The 25,861-nt window shown below is 39.4% G+C and overlaps 1 protein-coding gene across 3 annotated transcripts in view; it reads left to right on the forward strand.

Annotated features, from left to right (window-relative positions):
* Positions 1-25,861, forward strand: part of KCNIP4 (potassium voltage-gated channel interacting protein 4) — a 948,564-nt gene that overhangs the window by 513,153 nt on the left and 409,550 nt on the right. The window contains exon 1 of one of the 3 annotated variants that reach the window (XM_070398726.1): positions 18,030-18,221. The exons of the other annotated variants lie outside the window; for them this stretch is intronic. Coding sequence (XP_070254827.1) covers positions 18,122-18,221 — 100 coding nt within the window. The 5' untranslated portion in view covers positions 18,030-18,121. Of the gene's footprint in view, positions 1-18,029; positions 18,222-25,861 lie in introns of those variants that run through there. 3 annotated transcript variants of the gene reach the window in all.

Consider the following 25,861-nt stretch of genomic DNA (forward strand, 5'->3'; position numbering starts at 1 on the left):
CCTTGACAGCTTGGTCATCCCCAACTGCCCCACTCTGCTGGCCTGGTTGCCCCCCCCCCCCCCCCCCCGCCAGCCTGGCCGTCCCATGCAGCCTGCTTGTTCAGTCGTTTGGTCATCCCTCACTAACCCCCCTGCCAGCCTGGTCGCCCCACACAGCCTGCTGCTTGGTCATTACTGTTACTGTGATGGTGTCCCAGATAATTTGCATATTCCTCTATTATTAGTATAGATTAAATTCCTTTCTTTTCAAGTATACCCAATTCTATATTAGTCTGTTGTTTGTTTTTTTAATTATCAACCATAAACCAGATATTCACTTTGCTATCCATTATTATGATCCAATAATTTTGGAAAACTAAAACACTCAAGAAGTTGTGTGTGTTTTTTTGTTTGTTTGTTTGTTTTTTTAGCCTGTGAATACAGCAAGTTCTGAGTACCACATTAGGATGTGTACCTCTCTGAATTTTAGTGTACATTTTTCTGACTTATTTTATAAGATCTCTCTTTAAATTACCCTGGTATGGCATTTGCTTTGAGTTATACTTTATCCTTTCCAGGTGCAGACTGCCATTATCAAATTAGTAATATTCCAGACTTCATTGTTAGCAGGAGGAATTATATTGGGTTTCCTTCATAGCTTATTGATGGCTTAAATATAGTTCTGTTGTAAATAATTTCTGATTGAATGACTCTTCATGTTTCTTATGTCCAGGAAATATATAAGCTTGGGGAGGACTTTACTAACTTTATAAAGTCACAGGATAAAGTCTGTGAAAAGGAAAAGAAACTTCTCTTGGTGTCCAGGCTCTGTAACAACATGAAACCCAAGTCCATGTATAAACTTGCAGTTACTACGAACATATATCACAGAGCACTAGAAAGGTGAAGGGTTTTAGAAATAAAATTTAAAAAAGCACAGATTGAGTACAATTTTATCTTCCACTATTTTGTGGTACAACAGTAACAAAGTACTTTGATAGACAATGCATAAGTCTCAAAAATATGGAAGTAAATAACTGATAAAATATGTAGAAAAATGACCTTTTCAAAATCCCATTTCAAACTTTCAAAGTCAGGGGCTTCAATGAACGGTGAATCTAAGATGCCTTTCCCAAGTATATTTGTAGAGGCTTGTTTCTACCCTGGGTAACAAAATTTTTAAGATTTCCTTGACTTAGAATAATACTCTGAACTTCTGATTATCCAAGATAATATAAGCAAGGATAGTGCATAACTGAAATTCAATGATAACACAAAAGGCTAATTCTAACCATGGATTTCAACCTCTTTCCCTAGCAAACTTTTACTAAATAAGCCAAAGAAAAATAGTCAAGTCTCTTGTGTATCATTTTACCTCGCTCCCTTGCATCTCTCTCTTTTCGTGTGTGATGCTGTTTATCAGACATAACATATTCAAAATATGATGAAAAGGGGCTATGCCTTTCCTATGAGTCAGATAAAACTTGGGTTGGTTTTTATTTGAATGGCAGTGAGGGCACATGGGCTTCAGGTAGACGCCAGGTTATAATGATTTTATACACATGGAAACAGCCTGCAGGTGGAAACTTGGCCAATTTACTGCATCCATCAGGAGTCCACAGTTGCTGGTTAGCCATCTATGACATGCCTGGGGAGGTGAGAGAGAAGCTACCACGTGAAGCTCTGGCAGCTGCCACGGTGCTCATCACATCTCCAGGGCTCACAAAGCATCCACCATGGGAGCCAACCACCTTTCTCAGAAAAGCTTACCAGTAAGAATTTGGCTTTTAAAATACCATTTGCTACCTTTCTCACTGGTGCATAAGAACAGAAGTTTGAGCATGGTGGCAGCATGAATTCAAAGGGAATTCCCAAATGGGAGCTCTAAAATATTTGAGCGAGAACAGCATCATTGGGACCACGGCATAAATTTTTGATTCTGCTTCACTGCAGAGTAGAAGAGCCATTTGGATGCTCAAGTTCTGGCAGTAAATAGTCACACATACATGCACTTTTGTTCTGTTCTTTATACTCATACCCTGTCACTATATAGTATATAATAGTGTTGCAGGTGAAGAGAAGTCTTCGTCTCCCTCTGTTGGTAGAATGAGTGGGCTTCTTGTGATATCCTGAGAAAAAGAATTTTCTGAGACTCAGATGAGAGGATGAAATATTGTAAAAAGCTTTATTTCTGTAAAATTATACCCGAGTTTCCAAGGTCCCATTTCCCCTTGTCCTGCCAAGAAAGAAGTATAGCTTTGGCTTCAGCAGAGCTAGCATCAGAGCCGGTGTCCATGGTTTCCATTACATGTTGGAGCAGAATCCAGTCCAGCATCAGGCTAGCTTACCTTGTGTTCCCAGTTGCAGTTCAGTCCATTGCATGTGGGGTCCTCAGGGCCACATAGCTATGAAGGAAACACGGGTGAATATAAGGAAGTAGGAACAAGAGAGCCCCATGAACCAAGAATCACAAGAGTCAGAGAGAGAAAATTTCTTTGTTTGGGGAATTATGGATGTATCCCCAAATTTTTGTAGGCTTGCATTGGCTCCATCTATTCTGGACAATGATCTTTTCCAAGGTTTGAGTGACAGGCAATACTTCCCTATATCACCCCAAGTGCACTGTGCATGCTTTTTTCTCCTCTTCCTTGGACCCCTTCCCCCAGTGATTCTACAGGGACTGGGTTGGAGGTTTCCTGGGGAGTGTGAATTGCAACTTCCTGGTGAAGCTGCCCAAATAACATGCTTATAAAGTCTGGCCTTCCTTTTGCTCCTTCCTATTATTAATAACTAGCTAATTACAATGGCATCAATAGGGATGCATATTGTTTATTTATCAGATTATAGGTACTACCTAATTGTATTTTTTAAAAAAGGTTGATGTAAATACATATTTGCCTATTTGATTTCCTCCATGAATTTTATTGAGATACTAGAGGCCTGGTGCACAAATTCGTGCTCAGGTGGGGTCCCTTGGCCTGGCCAGTGATCAGAGTCGATAGGGGCGATTAGTGCAGGCCGGCTGGGGGGTTGGGGAAGGGGAGACTGCGGGAGGTTGGCCAACCCAGGAGGTTGGCTGTGGGACCGCACTGACCACCGGGGGGCAGCTCCTTTATTGCACGTCTGTCCCTGGTGGTCAGTGTGCATCATAGCATCACTTAGGCTTTTATATATAGAGATTTTTTTCCCCAAAGGAAAGTGAGTTATAAAAAATGACATAGTGTTTTTGGAACTCTGAATAACAAATATATTTTTTATAATTTTATGTTAATTCATTAAAATGATTTCTATGTTCATTAATCAAAATGTGTTGATTACTTCTATGTTAAACTCATCAGACTTTAAAAATTAAGAATGAGACAGGTGGCATGTGAATTGAGAGTTTGATCAAATCCAAGATACTGTAAAAACAATATGAAATATTCAGTATCCCTGACCAGATGCCAATTTTTCTTCTCTTGTTAATGACAAGCATTTGAAGAGAACACAGAACCACCTTTCCAGTGTCTCTTGAATGATTGGCCATTTGAGGAGTGTGAGGGCCAGAGCAGCTCATAAGAACAAATTGATGTTACCTTTGAGAATTCTATGCCAGTCAGTGTGTGTCCCTAAAGAAGGGGAATACATGATACACTGAGCCAATTGTTACCAACACAGAAGCCAACTTCTGTACAGTTGGTTTAATAATGTGGGAGGCTACATGCATCAGTGTGGTGGGTAGTAAATTATTTTAGTAGAGTAAATTTGAATGTTTAATGCAGAGAGAAATTAATAGAAAACAGAAAGAAAGTCCCAATATTGCAGATTAGTGATTGCCTTATAATCTCTGGATTATTTTAGATGTTCTCATTGTTTTTGAATCACTCTGGACTTTCCAGTTCAACTAGCTATTCTATTGGATAAGCTTCTGTACTTACTACGAAACTGGCTCTTAAAGTATTTTCTTCTTCATGCATCAGTGCCATCAGGTATCAAGTTACCAGGCTGCCAATGTCTCACCTTTTTTGCACAAAAGTGATGAACAATACTCTTTCACACTAGGGTGTTAGTGATTAATGTTTTCTTTAAGTTATTTTTGGGACGCTTGGAAAGCTTAATGTGGAAAAATCATTAATGGTGGGATGGTAGGCTTGGTGATTCTTTGTTGGAGAGTTATGCATTAGGCTTAAATCCTCTTTGTGCCCTACAGATAACACACCATTAGTTTCTTCCTGTTTTACTTCCTGCCTTTCATCCCTTCTTCGTTATTGCAACATTTACTGATCAACTAGTGCAGTGGTCAGCAAACTTCAGCTGGCGAGCCACATGCGGCTCTTTGGCCCCTGGAGTGTGGCTCTTCCACAAAATACCATGTGCTGGCGCACACATACAGTGCGATTGAAACTTCGTGGCCCATGCGCAGAAGTTGGTATTTTGTGGAAGAGCCAGTATTTTGTGGAAGAGCCACACTCAAGGGGCCAAAGAGCCACATGTGGCTCACGAGCCTCAGTTTGCTAATCACTGAACTAGTGTATTCCGGGCACATGTATAAGTACTGAGGCCAGAAAGATAAATAAGATATGATCCCTCCTCTCAAGAATTCATAGTTTCATACAGAAGGTAGTTATTCAACCAGCTCATAAATCTCCCGGGAATTATAGGTGAGATAAGTACAAAGCAGATCAAAGGGGGTTAGTCTTGTATAGTTGGGGATAGAGGCTTGTGAAGACCCCACCCAAGTGAAAACATGTAAGCTGATGTATAGGAATTCCTCAGAAGGAAAAAAAGAAGCAGTTGGATAAATCACTCTGGCATATTAGTTATAGCAGTAGTTCAGCATGACTGGAACCAAGGGTGTAAAGATGGATTATTGGGAGATGAGACCAAAAAGCTTCTCGGAGTTTTGGGAGGGACCTTTGCCTTGCCATGGTTTGGAAATTTATTCTGTAGTCAGTTAGATAGCACTGAAGCTGAAAATATGTTCCTATCACTCGGACAACAATGTAGACTGAGCATAGGTCAGAGAGGATGAGAGGCTTTGAGTTTTAGCAGCCACATGTTGAGTGGATATTATAGGCCAGAGGTGGCACTAGATTCTGGCTACACCTTGGGAGCAAAGTACTCATAATACCCACCTCATTCTAATGATAACAATAATGAGAATGATTTACGTTTCACTTGGTACTGATCTTGGTGCTTCACTTATTTTAAGTCTTTCAACACAACAACTCTGAGGTGTTATTGTTATGTGTTTTTTTATAGGAGAGGTAAGGAAGGTTAAGAGATGGTATCTTTCCAAAGCTCTGTAGCCAGTAAAGTATTAGTGATTGCCTTATAACCTCTGGGTTATTTTAGATGTTCTCATTGTTTTTGAATCACTCTGGACTTTCTAGTTCAACTAGCTATTTTATTGGATAAGCTTCTGTACTTCACATTGGTATTTGCGCCCAAGTGATGATTCCACTATGACTATTATGATAGGAGTAAAAAGATATTGCTAAGTCAGTCACAGCCTTAGTGAGAACAGAGCTAAGGCACAGTTGCTATTACTACAAGAAATAGGAAAACAATCTATAGGGAGAATCTGTGCTAGAATGATTGGAATCTGAAAGCTCTTGTGTTAGGGCCCTACACAGGCAACTCTTCATCCTTTCCAAGATCGTTCTCTCTGCCTTACATACTTTAATGGGTGAAGCCAGCTGGTCAATGTGCAATCGTGCCGAGCTGACAAACAGAGAGCCACCATTCCTTTTTCTTGCCAATTTTTTTCCTCTTGATGCTACAAGTGGCTGGTGGACAGATTCCATTCCAGGACTTCAAACCTCTGTGTTGGCTTTTGTGCATTCAGCAGCGCAATAGGTCCCAAACTTAGTTTGAAAAAAATCATAAAATAAAATTGTTCTTCAGCATTCTATAATTACAGGACACCTGGTATGTTACGTAGCAGTTAAAGTAGAAATATGTTGTGGTAAGCAGAATTCTAAGGTGGCCCCAAGATTCCATGCCCTGGTGTATACACACTGTAAAACCCTTTTCCTTTGAGTATAAGTAAAACTTTTGTCTATGACAGGATATAACTACTACAATTATGGTGCTATATATGGCAGAAGTGATTTTACAGCTGTAATTAAGGTCCCTAATCAGCTGACTGAGTTCATCATAAGGGAGGATATTTAAGTGAAACTGACCTAACCAAGTACTCCCTGCAAAGAGCTTATAGAGACTTGGAAAATAGGATTTTCCTATTGGCATTGAAGGAGCAAGGTGTCATGTTGTATATAGGCCAAGGCACTAGGAGTAACATCTATCAGTGGTTCTCAACCTTCCTAATGCCGCGACCCTTTAATACAGTTCCTCATGTTGTGGTGACCCCCAACCATAAAATTATTTTCGTTGCTACTTCATAACTGTAATTTTGCTACTGTTATGAATTGTAATGTAAATATCTGATATGCAGGATGTATTTTCACTGTTCGCGACCCACAGGTTGAGAACCACTGGATAAGAGTGGTCTCTGTCCAACATTTAGCAAGAGAACAGGGACCTCAGTCATACAACCACAAAGATAAGTTCTGTGAACAACCAAAGGTCTTGGAAGAGGACACAGAGCTTCAGATATGATCATAGTTACATCCTACACGTTCACTTTAGCCTGAGTAGAGGACTCAGCTAACCTATAACCAGACTCTTCATCCATGGAAAGTGTGAAGTATTAAGTTTGTGTTGTTCGAAGTTACTCAGTTTGCTATGCGGTGGTAGAAAACCACTATGTATACTAATGCTGCAATCCAGGGAGGTGCCATTCTCTGTAATCAAAACAGCAGGTGCCCTAGTCGGTTTGGCTCAGCAGATAGAGCATGGCCTGCAAACTGAAGGGTCTGAGGTTTGATTCCAGTCAAGGGCACCTGCCTGGGTTGCGGGTTTGATCCCCAGTAGAGGATGTGCAGGAAGCAGCTGATCAATGATTCTCTTTCATCATTGATGTTTCTATCTCTCTCTCCCTCTCATTTCCTCTCTGAAATAAATAAAAACAACAACAACCACAAAAACAAACAAACAGAAAAACACAGCAGGTCATGCTTGACTGGTCGTTTTGATGACCCTTCAAATAGTTTTGATCTGTCCATGACTCTCTACATAAATTTAACACACTATGCCTTCAATTATCTATAAAAGTTAAGCTTTAACTGTTTGAGGCCATTTTGTGTTATTTAATGAGTTGCATTTCCATTGTGTTGATTATAATTTTTCTTTTCAGTGTAGTCCTTCTAGCAGCAAGTCTTATGTGTGTGTTTCACATAAAACATAAGCTTAATTATAAAGCAAAATTTGATTCTAACATGACATGAATATTATAGCATTCTATTTGAAATATCCCTCTTGAAAGCAAGGTTATTAAAAAGTGATTAAGTTAGAGTTGTTAGTAATTAAGCTACAACATATAGGTAGCATGAATAATTGTCAAGTAGATTGTTCTGTATAACTTTACATAGTTTGTATTTCTTTTGTGCAACAAAATAAAAAATTATACTCTATTATAATGAGGAAGTATATGAGGAAGTATAACATGACAACTGTAATGAGGTATAATTTGTTGGAAGGAAAATATTTGAAATAAATATGGTTAAATATATATATCTGCAACTAAGAATTCTATTAAGCAGGACTAAAATCTTTAGAAATCGCCCTGGGTTTATGATCACATAAATAACTCTGTTTCAACTATTTGAGTCTTACATGATTTTATAATGAATGAATTATGCATCAGACAACTTTGTGTCTTCTGTTACTTGTATAGTATCGATTTAGATAAAGATGATCTCTGGCAGAGTAATGGGAAAGGGCTCCATGTGGCCACTGTTTTGTTGTTGTTTTTTATTAGATCTCAAACTGAAATATCTACTTTATCTAAGTCAACTGCACGCATCTGAACATTGGTATCCATCATTTGCTATTTATTTTACTTTGCTTGGTTATTAAGATATCTGTGTATCAGTGTTGTCCCTCACTTAAGTGATTACATCTGGAGCCAAAAATAGGACGTTCCAGGGTAGATTCAAGGTGGGTGCTAGGACATGGAGCAATGCAGAGCAGTGAAGAAAGGTTCTTAGTCCTATTCCATTTAAGAATGAATCATCAGAAAATACTTGGACATGTGTACTGTTTATAAAAATACATATTGGTGCAGCCATTGTGGAGAACAGTATAGAGTTACTTCAAAAAGTTAAAAATGGAATGGCTTTATGACCCAGTGATTCCTCTTTTGGAAATGTATCCAAATAAAACTGAAACATGAATTCAAAAGAATATGTGCACCCCTATGTTCACTACATCATTATTTACAATAGCCAAGATTTGGAAGCAACCCAGGTGTCCATCAGTAGATGAGTGGATAAAAATGTTGTGGTGCATTTGCACAATGGAATACTACTCAGCTATAAAAAAGAAGGAAATTTTACCTTTTACAACAGCTTGGATGGACCTGGAGAACATCATGCTAAGTGAAATAAGCCAGTTAAAGAAAGACAAGTACCACAGGATCTCACTTATATGAGGACTCTAATGAACAAAACTAACTAACAAGCAAAATGGAGACAGACTGACAGCTGTTATGGGGGGCTGGGAGAGGCGGTAGAGTGATTGAACAAAAAATAAAAAAATAGAAAGAAAAAACATGGACGTAGAAAACACTGTGGTAATTGCTAGGGGGGAGATGGAGGGTATAGTGGAGATGAATAGTGATGGTTGGAGACTTGACTTGGGGTGGTGAACACAATACAGTGCACAGATGATGTGTTGCAGAATTGTATGCCTAGAACCTGTATACTTTTGTTAACTAGTGACACCCCAATAAATTAAAAAGGAAAACAAACTACTTTGAAAACATAGAATGGAAACTTATATCTATTCACCAGCAATTTTAAAATATCTTACTTCTTGGAGAAGAAAAACTTTATAGAAAAGTTGGAGAAACTGATGGAGCTCCTGTCTGTCTTAACCATGTCTAGTTTAGAAAATGTGCGACTCTCGGCTAGTTTTGAATAAGCTGGGGACATGTCTTCCTGGAGGCCATGTTACCTGCTGGGTGAGAGTGTGTGAGCGGATGAATGCAGTGTTTCTCATGGTGTGGTCCAGACAGGTCCTGCATTGGAATATTTGATAAAAATGGAGCTTCATAGTCTCTCCTCAAGACCTACTAAATCAAAATCTTTGGGGAAGGTCTAAAGATTCATTTTTCAAATCTCTAGATAAGTCTAATGCACAGTAAATTTTCAGCACCACTAGGAGAGACATAGGGACTTATTTTACATATGCATTTATGTAAAAAAGTTCGAGTTCTCTGTTCTTTCTTGCCAGTGCTGGATGATACTGCTTTTATTTATAACCTCACCCCATTTATCTTTAATCCTGTGAGGATGCACTGAAGTAGCTTCAAAGTGTTTCTGAGTCACTGCCTATTGTTTCTCCATTTACTCCTTTTACACACCGAGCAGGTTGCCTTTGGTATTCATCCTGAGGACAAGGTTGCCTGGTGAAGCCTGGTATAGTGTTGCGTTCTTATCATGGGGAATGCTCTACTCAAAGAAGGTTGAGTGTGATTCAGTGGTGGCTGATGAGACTGATGGAGCAATAGAATATGTCCTTGAACGTGAGACTCTGAAAACCAGTTGAACCTGAGTAGAGCCCACAGTCTGAAGCGACACTGACACCTCATTGTGTCTGCCTACCCTGTGAATGTTCCAGAATGGAATGTGACTAAGATGTTCTCAAAAAACCAATGCCCAGGGAAATTATTTCAATGGTATTTAAAATTCTTTCCTTTGCAACAGGGATACCTAGATTTGCATTTTTCATAAGAAGAGCAATTTAAAATTAAGTCATTAAAGTGAATGAATTTTCTTATATTCTTTGTGGCGAAGATGGTGGTAAACTTTGTGGATGTGAGCAATGTGTTTTCTTCAGATTCCCAATGTAATTGAAGATACCCTACTCCTTCCTATCCAAGAGGTGGCTGGGAATAATAATAGTATTTAGCTAATGGACTAGTTCCAGAGATTTATCTATATAATTTATGTAAAGCAATTAGAACAGTGTGTGATGTGTAGCAAGGGCTCAATAAGTAATAACAATAATAGGTACCATTTATTGAGCATTTACAATGTGACAGCCTCTGTTCTAAGTGCTTTGCGTGAATCATCTCAGCAATTTGCTCAAAATCATGAAGCTCTGAAATAGGAGATTGAAGATTTGAACCCAAGCATGCTCCTAGCCTCTTCATCGTCTGCCACTTGCATAATAAATGTGGGTCCTTATTTCTTCCCATTATTATGGAAACACATTTTTTCACTTGATGCCTTACTGCTTGGTTTTATTTTGAAATTCATTTTGAAGGGCCAAAATATCCTTCCTATTTTCTCAATCAGAGGATGTAGCCAGTCTTCTACTTGGATTGAGTGGCTGCCAAAGGAGGGGAATGAGTTAGAGGCAGGCACCTGATGCTCATTTTGTGTCAGAATGAGAGATGGAGGGAAGAGACTTCATGGGGGCTTCAGGGCCAGTGATAGGGCTGAGTTTGAGTGTTTTCCAGGTGCTGGCAGAATTCTCTGGCTAGACTAGTCTTATTTTCCACTGGTCATGTAATGCACACTGCTCTTGCTATGAAAAAAAAAAATTGCCACTAAATATGTATGGTTCCATTCTCCTACTTTCCACTGCCGCTCAGCCTGAGTGGGATCTCCCACTCTCATGGTATTTTCCATGCTCCCTCAAAGGCTTTTTTTGGCAGATGTTGCTATGGATGGCAGTGGTTTGCAATTATATGTAAAGCACTATCTGATCAAGACCTATAGAGTCAGACCTGAGTTTACATCTTGGCTTGGATATTTTCAGGTGTGGTCAGTCCACTAACCCTCAGTTCTTCAATTTCCCCTTGTTCAATGCATAGGCGGCTGATGAGACTGATAATGGTGCCTGTGTCATAGGGCTTATGGCAGGATGCAATAAAAGAATACAAATATTCTTAGTTCACTAATCTGTCAACCAATAATTATCCTACAAATATTAGCTGTTATCATCAAAATGTTTTAACAGATTTTAAGCTTTATAAATCCTTGAGATAGGATTTTTATCACCCATACCACCTTGTATAGAACCTGGACCACCAATCTAACAAAGGAATAAATGAAAAATAATCAGAAATAAATAAATGTAATTTTAGTTGGTTTTTATTTTAGACCAGACCAACTAATTAAGGCTCTGAGACTGAGGGATGAGAGAGCTCTCTAGCCCATCCCCTTCACCTTCCTCACCCCCTTTAATGCCATGACCGATCTGGAATCAAAAAGACATGAATAGCTAGAATCTCTTTGCACCCTGTCTCAGCTCATCAAAGGGCAGCCTCACCTCTTATTTTAGAAGAAAACACTGTTTTTTTTCTTCCAAAAGCCATATTGCTGAAAACAAAGTAGAAATGGGCTTACTCCTGCCAGTAACTGGTGATTTTGAATAAGCTTTACTTTAGTAATATGCTCTAAAATGCAAGAGTAAGAGTGTCTGTGATTGGAAGTGTTCATTTTTCTGGAGACAGGCCAAGAAAGACTTATGTGACTGCAGAACCTAGGTGACTCCCCAAAGTTACTTGGTTGGACCTTCTTTAATTTTTTAAATTTTATTTATATATATATATTTTACTAGAGGCTCGGTGCATGCATTTGTGCACTGGTGGGGTCCCTCGGCCTTGTCTGCAGCCTCTCGCAATCCGGGACCCCTTGGAGGATGTCAGAGAGCCAGTTTCGGCCTGATCCCCAAAGGCCAGGCCGAGGAATCCCACTGGTACAAGAATCCATGCAATGGGCCTCTAGTGTGCATATAAGATCTTTGGTTAATGTCTTTTCACCCTTACCCCCCCCCCCCCAATTCCCTTTGAGATTCATCAGTCTGTTTCCATGCCTGTGGTTTCTGCTCCTGCATTGACTGTCTGCTCCCTGGTGGTCAGTGGTATCATAGCATAGCTACCAGGCAGTTGGCTGGTAGGCCGGTCAGAATGATCAGCTGGCTGCTTAGGCTTTTATATATATAGATTGATTTTGGAGAGGAAGGGAAAGGGAGAGAGAGATAGAAACATCAATGATGAAAGAGAATCATTGATAAGCTGCCTCTTGCACACTCTCTACTGGGAATCAAGCCCACGACTCAGGCATTTGCCCAGACTGGGAATCAAACTGTGACCTCCTGGTTTATAGGTGGATACTCAATCACTGAGCCACACTGGCCAGGCTGGACCATCTTTTAAACAGTAACACCTGGCAATCCAGCCACTGTTAAGTCCTTCACACGAGAATTTCCCTGGCAGTCAGTGTGCAGCTAACTGATGCTTTGGGACATGGGTAATTTACAAACTCTTCCCAAGCCACCATTTTTTCATCTGTAAAATGAGAATGTAAATCTTTACCTTCTTCAAAGAGTGGCTGTGATGTTGGGACAGCTGGTGTCCTTAGCCCAATGCTTGGCGAAATATGTACTCTGGGAAGCCCAGGTATCATTTACAAATGCTATAGCACATAATCCTCACAACACTCTCAGGAAGGTATAGTGGCCCCATTTTGAAAACCAGCAAACGGAGGTTTAGGAAGTTCAAGTAACCTGAAGGAGGTCAGAGATCCAGTCTCTTCTTTCTATCAGTCACTCTAGTATTTGTCTTTTTAAAGGAATGCCAGGGTCTATAGGGTGGAAAAACATCAGATTAATGCTTTAATTTGATTCTAAACTATGGCTGAAAGCTAAGCATTATTGACAAAGCCACTCTGCCTATTTAGACTGCAATGGTCTTTCAGAGGAAAATCAAAGGGTAGGCATGGGTGTTCTCCATGGTCCTTCTCATCCTCCTCACCAGTGGTGTTCAGGTATTTTGGACAGGGAGACCCGCCTGATGCCTTGTGTTGCTTTTCTTGGTGGCATCATTAGCAACTACAAATTACACTCACATTAAACTCTGAGAGAAGAATATGGCCACCACGTTCCAGTGGGGAGCGCTCAGGGCTCACCTTAAAGAGAGGTGTCAGGATCACCTGTGCTGCTGTGCTGGCTTCCTCAGCACAGGCCTCCTAAGAAAGGGAGCAGAGACCACACCAGGGTCCACAGGCAGACGGGGCACTTTAGATAACAAGGAGCGAGGTCCTGGCAGATGGGTGAGAGAGCAGGTGGCTTTGTAGGCTAGGTGACAGTATCAGTTTCATTTTCATGTAATTGCTAGTCACTGCCTTTTATGTGCCAGGCACTATTCTAAGTTCAAGGCTATCCCAGTGAACAATATAGGTAAAAATCTTTGTTTTCATAGGCAGGAGGTTATATTCTAACAGGAGAAGATATCAGACAAATGAGTCAATAAATCTACATGCCGGGTGGTGACAAGTGCTTTGGAGGAAAGTGGCACTTGCTCAGAGGGGTGGTGACTCCAGGGTCCCGGGAAGGCGTGGTGTTCGACACAGTGCAGTGAGCAACGGCCTCGCTGTGATGGGGATTTTGGAGCCGAGACCGACCTAAAATCACTTATTGATTTTAGGAAATGAGTGATCTGGAAATAAGCCTCCCAATAAAGGGAACAACAAGGGAAAAGGCCTAAGCTAGGAAGGTAAACCATCAGAAAGGAAGCCCCTCAGGCCCTGGGAAGGACCGTTCAGCTCCAAGGGAACCCATAGTGTAACACGCAGACGCAGTGGAAAGACCTCACTCTGGGCTTTTCGGTAGCAACATGCCTACATCCAGTCCTCAAACAGCAACATCAAATTTGTTTTAATAAAAATTGTGCACAGTATACTTTATATGTATTTACATAGTGAAATGTTTACTGTATACAAGCTAATTAACATATCCATCCCCTCACATAGTTACCTTTTTTTGGTCATGAGAGCACCAGAAATCTATCTTAGCAAATTTCAAGCATACGCTATCATATTATTGACGACAGTCAGCATGTTCCATTTTAAATCTCTAGAACTTATTCATCCTACATAACCACAGCTTTGCAGACTTTGACCAACATTTCTCCATTTTAAACCACCATTCTACTCTCTGCATCTATGAATTTAACTTTTTTTTAGATTTGACATATAAGTGAGATCATGCAATATTTTTCTCTTTGTGTCTGGCTTATTTCCCTTAGCATTATGCCCTGCAGGTTCATCCATATTGTCACAAGTGGCAGGATCACTTTCTTTTTAAAAAATATATTTTTTATTGATTGCAGAGAGGAAGAGAGAGAAGGAGAGAGAAACATCAATGATGAGAGAGAATCATTGATCAGTTGCCTCCTACACGCCCCCTACTGGGGATTGAGCTCACTACCCAGGCATGTGTCCTTGACTGGAATCAAACCCTTGAGTCTGCAGGCCAATGTTCTATCCACTGAGCCAAACCAGCTAGGGCAGGATCACCTTCTTTTTAAAGGCTGAATAATATTCTAGTGTGTGTGTGTGTGTGTGTGTGTGTGTGTGTGTGTGTGTGTTTCTTTCTTCATTCACCCATCAACAGGTTGTTTCCATACCTTTACTATTGTGAGTAATGATGTAATAAACATAAAAGGGCACATATCTCTTTGAAGTATGGGTCTCATGTCCTTTTTGGATATATACCCAGAAGAGGGTTTGCTGAATTATAAGGTAATTCTATTTAAAAATTTTTGAGGAAACTTCACACTGTTTTCCATAATGGTGGCACTAATTTAGATTCTCACTGACAGTTCATAAAAGTTTCCTCTCATCTACATTCTCCCCAACATTTATCTTTTATCTTTTTTATTAAATTTTTTGGGATGACATTGGTTAATAAGATTAAGTAGGTTTCAAGTGTACAATTCTATGATGTATGATCTTCATAATTGCATTGTGTGCCCACAACCCAAAGTCAAATCATCTTTTGTCATGTAGCAATTTTAATAGGTATGAGGTGATATCTCATTGTAATTTTGATTTACATTTCCCTGGTGATTAATGATGTTGAACTTTTCATATACATGTTGGCCCTTTTTCTGTCTTCTTGGAAAAAGTTTATTCATGACCTTTGACCATTTTTAAATCAAGTTACTTGATTTTGTGCTATGGACTTGCATGACTTCCTTATATATTTTGGATATTAACCTCTAATCAGATGTATAATTTGAAAATATTTTATCTCATTCTATAGACTGCAGTTTTATTTTGTTGACTGTTTCCTTAGCTCAGCAGAAGCTTCTTGGTTTGATGTAGTCCAACTTGTTTATTTTTGCTTTGGTTGCTATGACATCAATTTTAAATGTGAATACAAAGGACCGATCATTGACTTTCATTTATGGGGCAAGTTCAAGGACTCCCTTAGAGTAGAAAAACAAAAAGAATCTCTTCTGGAGACCAGAGGTTGATGTGCATTTAGGCATTAATAATCTTGTGAGTAAGCGGGCAGGAGATCCATGAATTTAATTAACTACTAGTTTGGAATTTTCTCATGTTGTAAAGTTACAGGGGTTAATGGATTAATTAGAATGTCACAAAGCAGTTTGGGAGGATCATTTTGGTCATAAACTTCATCCCTGGACTGATAAGCATTTATGCCAGTGTTTGGAGATTTAATTTCATTTAAGCTGTGTGGATTAATGGGAAGAAAAATGGGTTTTGAGTTGAACAGGTGTTTGATTTTGATCCCATCACTCACTCACCAGCAGCAGGAACTTGAGGTTACTTGTTAAACTCTCTGAGGCTTAGTGTTTCCCTGTAAATCTTACCTAATTATACCGACTTTCAGAGAGGCCTAAAGGAAAAGCAATGTACGTAAAACATCTGGTATGTGGTAATTACTTAATTAACAGTGACTTGTTATCCAACAAGTGTGTATACCATAGATCTGCGAAGTATAATGTGCCCTCCATGGAGGCACGTGGAGAACATAAAAGAAAGGAAGCCATGCTTTCTGCCTTCTAGAATATTATCCTTAAGTGTGAATAATTGTACCCAAGTAGCTTTAACATAATGTATCATAAGAGAAAAAAAATTACTATTTAAAAAAGGAGATATTTTTCTCCAATTCTGCTTGGAGAAGTTTCATGAACACATTTTAGAAACTTATGAAGCTGATATGATGTGGAAAGACTTTTTCAAGTAGATGCAGGGCTTTGAACAGTGCCTGGGGATACACAAGGTAAGGAATGAGTTTGTGGGAAGGAAGCTGAGCTGTCAGATAGAGTGCATGGACAGAAGTAGGGCCGATGAGGCACAACCCTCAAGCTGACGTCAGATGATGGAGAAACTAGGATACTTGCTGAAAGGGACTTTGATTTTATTCAGTAGGGACATAGGGAGCCATGGAAAGTTTTTGATTAAGGGAATGACAATATGAGAGCTGCATCGCAGAATAATTACTCTGGTAACTCTGTGTGGAATCAATACAGCACAGAGAGACTTGTAAAAACACGAGAGCTAGACCTGGCTGGGTTGCTTAGTTGGTTGGAGCGTCATCTCATATACCAAAAGGCTGTGGTTTGATTCCTGGTCAAGGCACATACCTAGCTTGTTGCTTCAATCCCCTGTTGGGGCCCCTATGGAAGGCAAACAATGGAATTTTTCTCTCACATCAGTGTTTCTCTCTCTCCCTCTCTTCCTTCCCCTCTTTAAAACATATCCTCAGGTGAAGAAAAAAAAGCTATTAGTGAGCACTCATTCTGTTCTGAAAGTGTTACTCAATTACCTCAACAGTCCAATGAGCTAAGTGCTCTTATCATGCCCCTTTTACGGATGAGGACATTAAGTCATGGAGATGCTGAGTAACTTTCCCAAGGTCAGACAGCTCATAAGAAGTCCTAGACCTGAATCCAGGCCTCCTAGCTCTGGAGTCATACTCAGAAACATTACACTGCCCTACCTCGAAAGCCAAGCCGACACATTAGGGATGCCTGCATTGTAGCCTGCACTGCCTTTGCCTGGTCATTCTCCCTCTTTCTTGGTCCTCAGTTTGCTCATCCATGAAATTAGACACTTGAATTGGCTTTCTGAGATGCTTTGTAAGACTTTTTTTTTAATTCTGGATTTTAATGTGGACCTGATCTATTTGGGCAGTAATGAGGGGTGTGTGTGTGAATGATTGTGCAAAATAGAGACAGAAACTCCAAACAAAGTTTTGTTTTTGATACTTTTTTTCCTTCAAAAATTTTCTCTGGCTCCAAATTTACTTAAATCAAACATTTTTTTTGAAAGCATAGGAGGTACACACTATAAAAAGAAAGTATATATTTTGGTGTATGGAATGGAAATGAACTAATGCCTAAGCTTCTAAGTTGTACAAATATTAAGAATCCTTATTAGTGTATTATACCTGTCCTTTGAAACTGTACGATAATAACTCTTCAAACCAGAATATTAGTTCGCAATGACTGTGCCCTAGGATAAGGCAACTCGTTGAAAAGAAGAAGGTCAGTATGCACGACTCCCTTAAGCCTCATTTATGTCTCTCTCTGCTCACCTAGTGGGGACAAAATACACAGTTCGCTTTTCCTGACTAGTAACCAGTGTTTCTGAAGCAGCTGAATTCAAGCTGATACTCCGCCCCTCGGCGTTTTCAGGTTTATTCCAAGACCCATGCTCTGGTCCCTGTCTGCAGCAGGAGTCCAGCCTTGGTTAGTTTCCGTTTCCAAGGCAACTGAGCAGCTCAACAAAGCCACCAGCAGCACGGGCAGGGGCTCGCTGGACCGGGGGCCACCCAGCCATCACTGCCACACGTCCTGTTTCCTGGAGACCTTCTGGTGACCTCCGGGTCTTCGGGTGATCTGCGTGTTACTTCATGCGTGGCTGTCTCTCTTTGTAAGAGTGACAACCCCCAGCAAGCAAATAATTCCGACAGGCTGACTATCCGGCTGCTACTTCTGGCCTCTGCTACTGTAGACAGGATGAATGCATTTTCTCTCATTCACGCCTTTTCTCTCAGCCTCTCCATCTCATCACCTCTTTTCTTTCTCTCTCTCTCTCTCTCTCTCTCTCTCTCTCTCTCTCCTCTCTCTCTCTGCTCTCTCTCTGCTCTCCGGCTCTCCTCCTCCCCTATCCCTCTGGCAGTAGCCTCTTAATGTAGTTTAATGGCTTTACAAAGAAAGCCAGGCAGACAGGCACTTCTCACTGGCTGCTATCGGACCATGACCTAGCTGACCATGAACTTGGAAGGGCTTGAAATGATAGCAGTTCTGATCGTCATTGTGCTTTTTGTTAAATTATTGGAACAGTTTGGGCTGATTGAAGCAGGTTTAGAAGGTAAGGGAGTGCTTTTTAGTGACTTCTAAAAATTTTCTGTTTTGCAATAAAAATTTCTTAAGGCGCCTGAAAGGAAATCCGAGAAATGTAACTCTGGGAGGGACTAAAGAGAGGCAAGTTGTTCAATGTAGAAACGATGAATAAGATAAACTTTTTGTAAGTTTCAATGTTTTCACAGCAAAAGAATGTTAAAACTATAAGCAACACTTTAAATTGAAATGTTAGAACCAAAACTGAGGAAATGAAAGGTTTTTAACTGGTGTGTCTGCTTATATTGAGGGCATTTAATTCATACTGATGTTAGGTTATTTTATTTCCCCCCACTTTTATTGTACCAGCACATTTTGCGTGGATATGCTGTGAGGTTCATCTGTTTGTTGCTATGCAAATGCATTCATCAAATGGAAATGGATATACATTTATTATAATGTCTGTGGTTTCAGATTGGAGCCTAAGAATGACAGGCTTTGTATAAGGTTGTCTTGAGACGTATTGATAATATTACTTCCGTTACATCCCCGTGGAGAGTTTATGGGGCAGAGTCCCCAACTCATGAGACTAACCTTAGCATAGAATCCAAATAGCAAATTGTTTTGTTTCCAGTGTTGCTGTTTATGTTTGTCACAGGCTCATTCTCTTATTCTCCTTAACAATCATCTTTTGCTTTAAAAACACACGATGTGTGCTTGCCTGTATCTGCTCCCGAATTAAAGGCTTCTTGGAAAATCTGAGTAAATTAAGATTCTTGCTTTGTGACTGCTCCGAACACACTCGGGAGTGCGTCTGCATACAGCCAGTGATTGTTTCTCTGAAGTTGTCAGAGCAATTTTTAAACGCACCCCTAGGTGATGTTTGGCGTGGTGATGCTTTGCTGTTCTTCTTGCTTTAAATGTGAAACTTGAGTAAAAATGCAAATGCATATGTTATAAATGTTTTACATCCACAACTAATGCAGCCCCGCAGAGGCGGACTGCCACATGGGGCATGAATAAGACTGCATTTACACATAGCAAACAGCAAATTATAGTAAGTGTGCCACTCCAATGTAGGTTACCAGGAACCTACCTCTGTAACTCACTGTGGGGAGGGATGGTGGGAGGCAGGGTTGGTTTAAAGTAGTGTTAAGTTTGCAGAATGCTTTGGGTAGCCTTGTTAGATGAAAATATTTGTAGTTCTAAAAAGAGGGGAAAAATAAATTCTGGAAGTGGTGACTACTCTTTAAAAATGTTATCTCATGCATTGTCATGACACCAGAAACTTGGTTTGGCGTCTCTGTTGATCCGTGAGTGTCATTTTACCTGGCAGATGGGAGTAGGACCTCCCGTGTCAATGTACCAAGGTTTATTTTCTGAGACGACAGGTACATGGAGTCGAGTCAGTATCCCCAGCTACGCGGAGGGAGTTGATTTATCTAATTTCATGGACGCCATGTGGTCATCCTTTAAACTCTTTTGTGAGGGCTTTTATTCTGGGTTTTGTGATGAAACCTACTCTAGTATTGGTTTTGTTTCAGGAGCAAAAATATTTACTCTCCAATGAGAGCGTGGGTTTCCCTCCTCTAAAGGCTACTAACCTTTATGATGTTTTCTTTTTTCCTTTTTCTTATTACTTGTCCTTCAAACTGTACTGATTTGTATGAACAGTTTCTAGCTTGTGTTCTATAGTTTACTATATCAGCAATTTCCAGGCCAGTGTCGTACTAATAATGCTATGGAGAGAATGCGTTCTCTCTTAGAAACTTCAACATCAATGCATAGCTGGTTTACAGTGTTTTTAGAAAGTGTCTTTATAGGATGCAATGTTGATAATCAATTTAAGGAGAAATTATGTTTAATGTGTAAATGCTGACAGAGACAGAGAGCAAAGTGCTTTCCGTCTTGAAGTTTGGGTAAGACTCATTTCCACAGTGAACGCTCGCATCAGAAAACCTTCAAAACTAGATTAAAGTTGGCCACGTGCTTTGCTTACTGGGGATTCAAAGCAAAGGGACAGACTAAACTGTTGTAGTTCATTGTACATAGTTTGAATCTGTAAATGCGAATGCGCACAACTATAAGTTGTAGCCTGATTGTAATGAATGAAAAGGATAAACATTTCCTATCAAAATAGCAGCCTCATAGTTTTTCCAAAGCTTTTCTTAAAAACAGACTCTGATGCTCGTTCTATTCGGATTTCTTTTCCCATAGACCTTCCCTTCTTCCCCCACCATCTTACATATCTAAGTTGTGGATAATAATTTCTTTCACCTTACTTATTTGTCTGCTCAAGTGTCCTAGTAAAGAAATTTGGTTATTAAGTAGGAAAATTTGGACCTAGATTAAAGCCCTATAAGAGTGGCTTTGAAATTTTTTTTTCTAAACAATTAAACATTTTGCATCTAAACTTAACATTGTCTTGCAGTGTAGTTATCATTCGAATATACAACACTATGTTTACAAAATGTAGTTATTATCTAAATATGTATAGAACAAATGCAGTTCAAAATAATTTAATAGCTTTGAAGTCTGAAATTTTTGTTTGCTTATCTTTGAGTACTTTGAGCTCCCCTGCTTTTTTTGTTATTGTTGTGGTGGTGGTTATTAATCCTCACTCAAGGATATTTTTTCCATTTATTTTTAGAGAGAGTGGAAGGGAAGGGGAAAAACAGAGAGAGAGAAACATTGATGTGAGAGAGACACGTTGATTGGTTGCCTCCTGCATGCACCCCCACCAGGGCCAGGGTAGAGTCTGCAACCGAGGTATGTGCTCTTGGCCAGAATCGAACCCGGGACCCTTCAGTCTGTGGGCTAATGCTCAACCTACTGAGCCAAACCAGCTAGGTCTGAACTCCCATCTTTGCAGAAGACTGAGAAGGGGGTCCTGGATGTCCAGGTTCCTTTTGTTCTAGATTAGGTCTGATCTGCATAAACACATAATGCTACACACAGATCCATGGCATATATGCCTAAACAAAAAGTAGCAGAGTTAAACATGAGAAAATAAAAACAGTAGTAGGAGTACAGATTCTTACCCCCCTTCTGCCACTCTCTTACTTTCTAAGCTCAGTAAGCCACTGTACTTCTTTAGAGTCTACAATGAGAAAACTGGACTTGACAATCTCCATGGAATTTTCCATTTAAAAAAAAGTCTAGGAAAAATCAGACAATGAAAGCTTGATGACTTATATAACACATACCCTTTCTTATGAAATAGGTATCAATGGCCTATTTTGGAGTTGATATGGAGTGCAGCTATTGGACTAATCTCTCCTCCTACCCCATTGTGGGATAATTCATCATATCTCAGAAAGATTTTCATTGTATTTCAAGAGAATAGAAAAATGTCCTTTCCTACAGCTCTAGGATTTGACATTTGGGGCTGCTATTTGAGGCATCCTTGTGCTATAGTTTGTCAAAACTTACATGGGGCTCCAATAACGAATAAACGCATCATGCTATAGTTTAATAACATTTCAAAGTTCAGTTGTTTTGGGTTTTTGGTGGTTTGTTCTTTGGTTGTTTTTTGTGTGTTTATTTTTGTTGTAATTTAGTTAAACTTCAATCTGTTTTCTTTTTAAGAAAAGTAATCTTAGCAGGTCAATATGAATGCAAATGACAGTTTGAACTTGAGCAAAGTTTTGAAGGTAATGTGTGATGCCTGTGCTTTGAATTCCCAGGCTCCTTCTGCCTAGTGAGGGGTGTAGGAAGCTTCAGAGTTATGCTGGTTTGGAATACTAAAACCTCGCAACAGTAAATTGCTGCTTTTCCAGCTATAAAAATGAAAGTGGTGTTTGGTTAACGCATTCCGGGGAAAAATTGAATGAAAATTTTAATAGCAAAGCTATTTATTATTTCTATATGCAACACTGGGCTGTAAAAATATCTACTTTTCATCCAAGTATGGTTTAAATCATGCTGAAATAGTTACTGAATTAAGAAAGAACCATCCTTCTCCTTACTACTAATCATGGTAAAAGGCAAAAATTTACAAAAGTACAATAATACCCATGACTTGAAAAAGAATCACTTTTATTGGCATTTGCTTTTGATAAAAAAGACAAAATGAAATCAACTGATAATCTAAGTCCTTTATACATTATGCATTACAATTACTTTGTATTTATTTAGCTCACTTTATTTAGAAGATATCTTATAATACTATAATGCAAGCTTCCTGGAGCGTTCTAAACAAGGTATCATCCATATATACGGAGATGGATTTTGGAACCCAATTTCTTAATTCTCCTGTTCCATTGACATAAGTGTGGAAGTGTTGAGTCTGTAAATAAATTGGGCCAACTGGAAAACAGTACTGTGTCCATTACATTATGCTTATTTTTATTTATTTTATGAAATGTTTTTATTTACTTTACAGATGGAGGGAAAGGAAGAGGGGAAGAGAGAGAGAGAGAGAGAGAGAGAATGAAACATTAATGAATGAAAAACATAGATCTGCTGCCTCCTGCACAACCCCTACTGGGGATTGAGCCTGCAACTGGGGCATGTGCCCTGACAGGAAATCTAACCTATGACCTCTCGGTGCATGGGGTGATACCAGGCCAACTGAGCCACACCAGTCAGGCCTATTCCATGATGTTTAATGAGGACCATGGGACTGGAGATGACTGGAAGGGAGCTGTTATATGATCTCAAAAAGCTTTACTGAAAATAATAAAGTAGACTCTCTTTTAATTCTCCCATAACCCTACTGCCCCAAATACAATGGATGTGAAAGCTGCTGTGTATTTGAACCATCTGAAAGTCTTTCTAAACTGTAATGCTTAAGAAATATAAAAATAATTATGGCGATATTAATAAGCATAAATGCTCATACTGACATACTAATGGTACTTAGAAAATGTATGTATATTGTCTTTTACATTATCTAGGAATGGAATAAAGATAATATATGATTTGCATTTATTTAGTGTTTTCTATAGTTAACATTTCCTTTCTTTCAAGAACATTAATGCCTAAAACAGGGCAAAGGGACTATTGAAAGAAGTGGATTTAGTATGTTCAGAGATTACATGCAGAGAATCCAGTTATTTTTGCTTAGATTCTCATTACAGCTTTGTCTCTTAATAATCATGTGATTTGGGGCTATACTTGGTCTTTATAATCCTTATTTTTAAATTCATAAAATGAATTAATAAGAAATAATATTAATGTCTTGCTTTATTGAAGATTACCCATATATGAGGTGTGTTAAGCCCAGTATATTATTACACTGTCTATTAAAGTGTTAAATATAGTTCAGTATTAGTATTAGTATAGCAACATCTTATTTAACCTTCACTACGTTTCTCTGGAGTAGGTACTATCATTCTGAGTTTAGAGATGAGAAAACTTAGACCTATGCAGGCTAAGTAACTTGGCTCACAGTTACTCAACCAGTAAGTCATAGAGCTGAAATTCAAACTCAGGCCATCAGACTCTGTATTCTCTACTGTAACTTTAATTGTCTATACCTTACAGCACAGTGGCTGTAGAAAATAATTTGGTAAAGGGGAGAAAGTTTTAGGTCAATTTTCCATTAACTCTTTCTACAATCCTTTCTGGACACATCCTATATGTGAAACACTGTCAATCACTGACATCCTATATAATAAAAGGCTAATATGCAAATTGATCGAACCTCTGAACGACCAGTTGCTATGACACGCACTGACCACCAGGGGGCAGACGTTCACCACAGGAGCTGCCCCCTGGTGGTCAGTGCACTCAGCCAGAAGCCAGGCTCACCAGTGGGCTCACTGAGGGAGAGCAAAGAGGTGGTGGCAGGAGCCTTCTCCACCTCCAAGGCAGTGCTAAGGAGCAGCAACCTCGGCTTCTGGCTGAGTGGCACTCCGGCAGGCTGACATCCCCTGAGGGGTCCCAGACTGCGAGAGGGCGCAGGCCAGGCTGAGGGACCCTCCACCCCAGTGACAAATGTTGTGCACCAGGCCTCTAGTTGTTTAATAAGCATAAATGCTCATACTGACATACTAATGGTACTATTCTAAATATATCATAAAAATCATAAAACCTCTATCTTCTTATAAATAGGCAAATCTTGTAACCTAAATGAGTCTGCAATATAATTTCATCAAATCAAGTATAGTCTTTAGTTGAGCTCTGGGGTAAAAACTGAGAAGAAAGTAGACTCAGACTGAACCCAGTTTGTATCTGGTTTGCTTCTGGATGACAGGTAGAACTGATAGAAATAGATGGGACAGAGAAGGGCTGGTGATTTTGGAGAAAATAGAAAAATCTACATAAGATGCTGAATGCCATTTGGATCAGTGCCACTATGTGCCATACTGTGTAAAGATGAGACACTGAATCCAGGAAGGACCTTAATTGTGAAAGGGTCTGAGATTCATGGGGATGATTAATTACAGCATGGATGAACAAATGTAATACGATGATCAATATTAGAATAGGATTGTGGAGTAAGAGTATCCAGCCTTGATTTAAAGCATAACAGAAGCCTCAATGGGATTTTAGGCTTAATCAGGATGGTCATCACCAGAAAATACTTTCTCCAGTCTTTTTAAGGGGTATAAAGCAAGAAAGGACACAGAGCACAAGAACGAGAGGAGAATTTACCTTAGTTGAGAAACTACTATAGGACCAATGGGGTAAAAGGAGTGTTGCATGTGCCATGCCCTGGAATGATTGTATCAGCTATGCACGACAAGAGGTGTTACTTCCATTTTACAGATGATAAACGGGAGGTTCTGAGAGATTAATAACTTGCTCAAGATCACAAGCAGACATAAGTGATAGAATCTGGAGTAGTTCTAGGATCTTCATAGTGGCACTGATCCAAATGGCATTCAGAAGATAAGTATTCAAAATTAGGATAAAGTGTACACAGTAAAGAAAAGCCTTGTCTAATATAAACATTTCCTATAGACTATCTCTATAAAAATATACGTTGTTGTGTTTTGGTGTGTTTTTTTTAACTTGACTGTTGTGTTTTACTTCTAGTTATGTGTAGAGGTGGTCTACATAAAAATACAGCTATGATAATGAGTCCCCAAAAAATGAGGGAGGAGAAAAAAGAAAAAGATACATCTATAATTAACATGATTAGATTTCTGATTTATCAAGTCTTTGTAGAATAGAACATCCTTTAGCCATTACCAGCCCCCAATCGACCATTTTCAGAGAAGTAAACTGAGCCCCAGAGAGATGAAATGGCTTTTTTTTTTTTTACAGAACTCTTCTCTGCAGAAGAAAAAAAAATCTGATGAAATATACTCAGAAAATTAACTTCAAACATAATCTAAGTTCCATAAAACATGTTTAGCTTTCCTTAGTTATTCTGCTAGTGGACCAGTCACTCTAAACTCTAAGGATTCTAAGACTTGGGTGATGGTAAGTTTTATGCTTTCTGGCTTAGCTTTATCTTTAGAGACAGGTGCTACTACAAAGAATACTTGTGCATAAATTGTGGTGTTTTCCATCTCAATGACTTGTCTGAATAAGTTAGTAATCGAGAGCCATTACTACCTGACAGCCATTCAGTAGCCCAGTGGAGGAATTTCTGGAAAACCCAGGTTCAGTACCCAATAAATGCATAGATAAATCACAAGGGCAGCTATTCTAAGTGCTCATCACTCTGAATATTAAAAGCAAGAAGGCAAGTCTCTCACGAACCTCACCACTTGCACC

The sequence above is a fragment of the Myotis yumanensis genome, unplaced genomic scaffold (assembly GCF_028538775.1).
Source record: "Myotis yumanensis isolate MYYU_CA2020_CCGP unplaced genomic scaffold, mMyoYum1.0.hap1 SCAF_1, whole genome shotgun sequence".
Lineage (NCBI taxonomy): Eukaryota > Metazoa > Chordata > Mammalia > Chiroptera > Vespertilionidae > Myotis > Myotis yumanensis.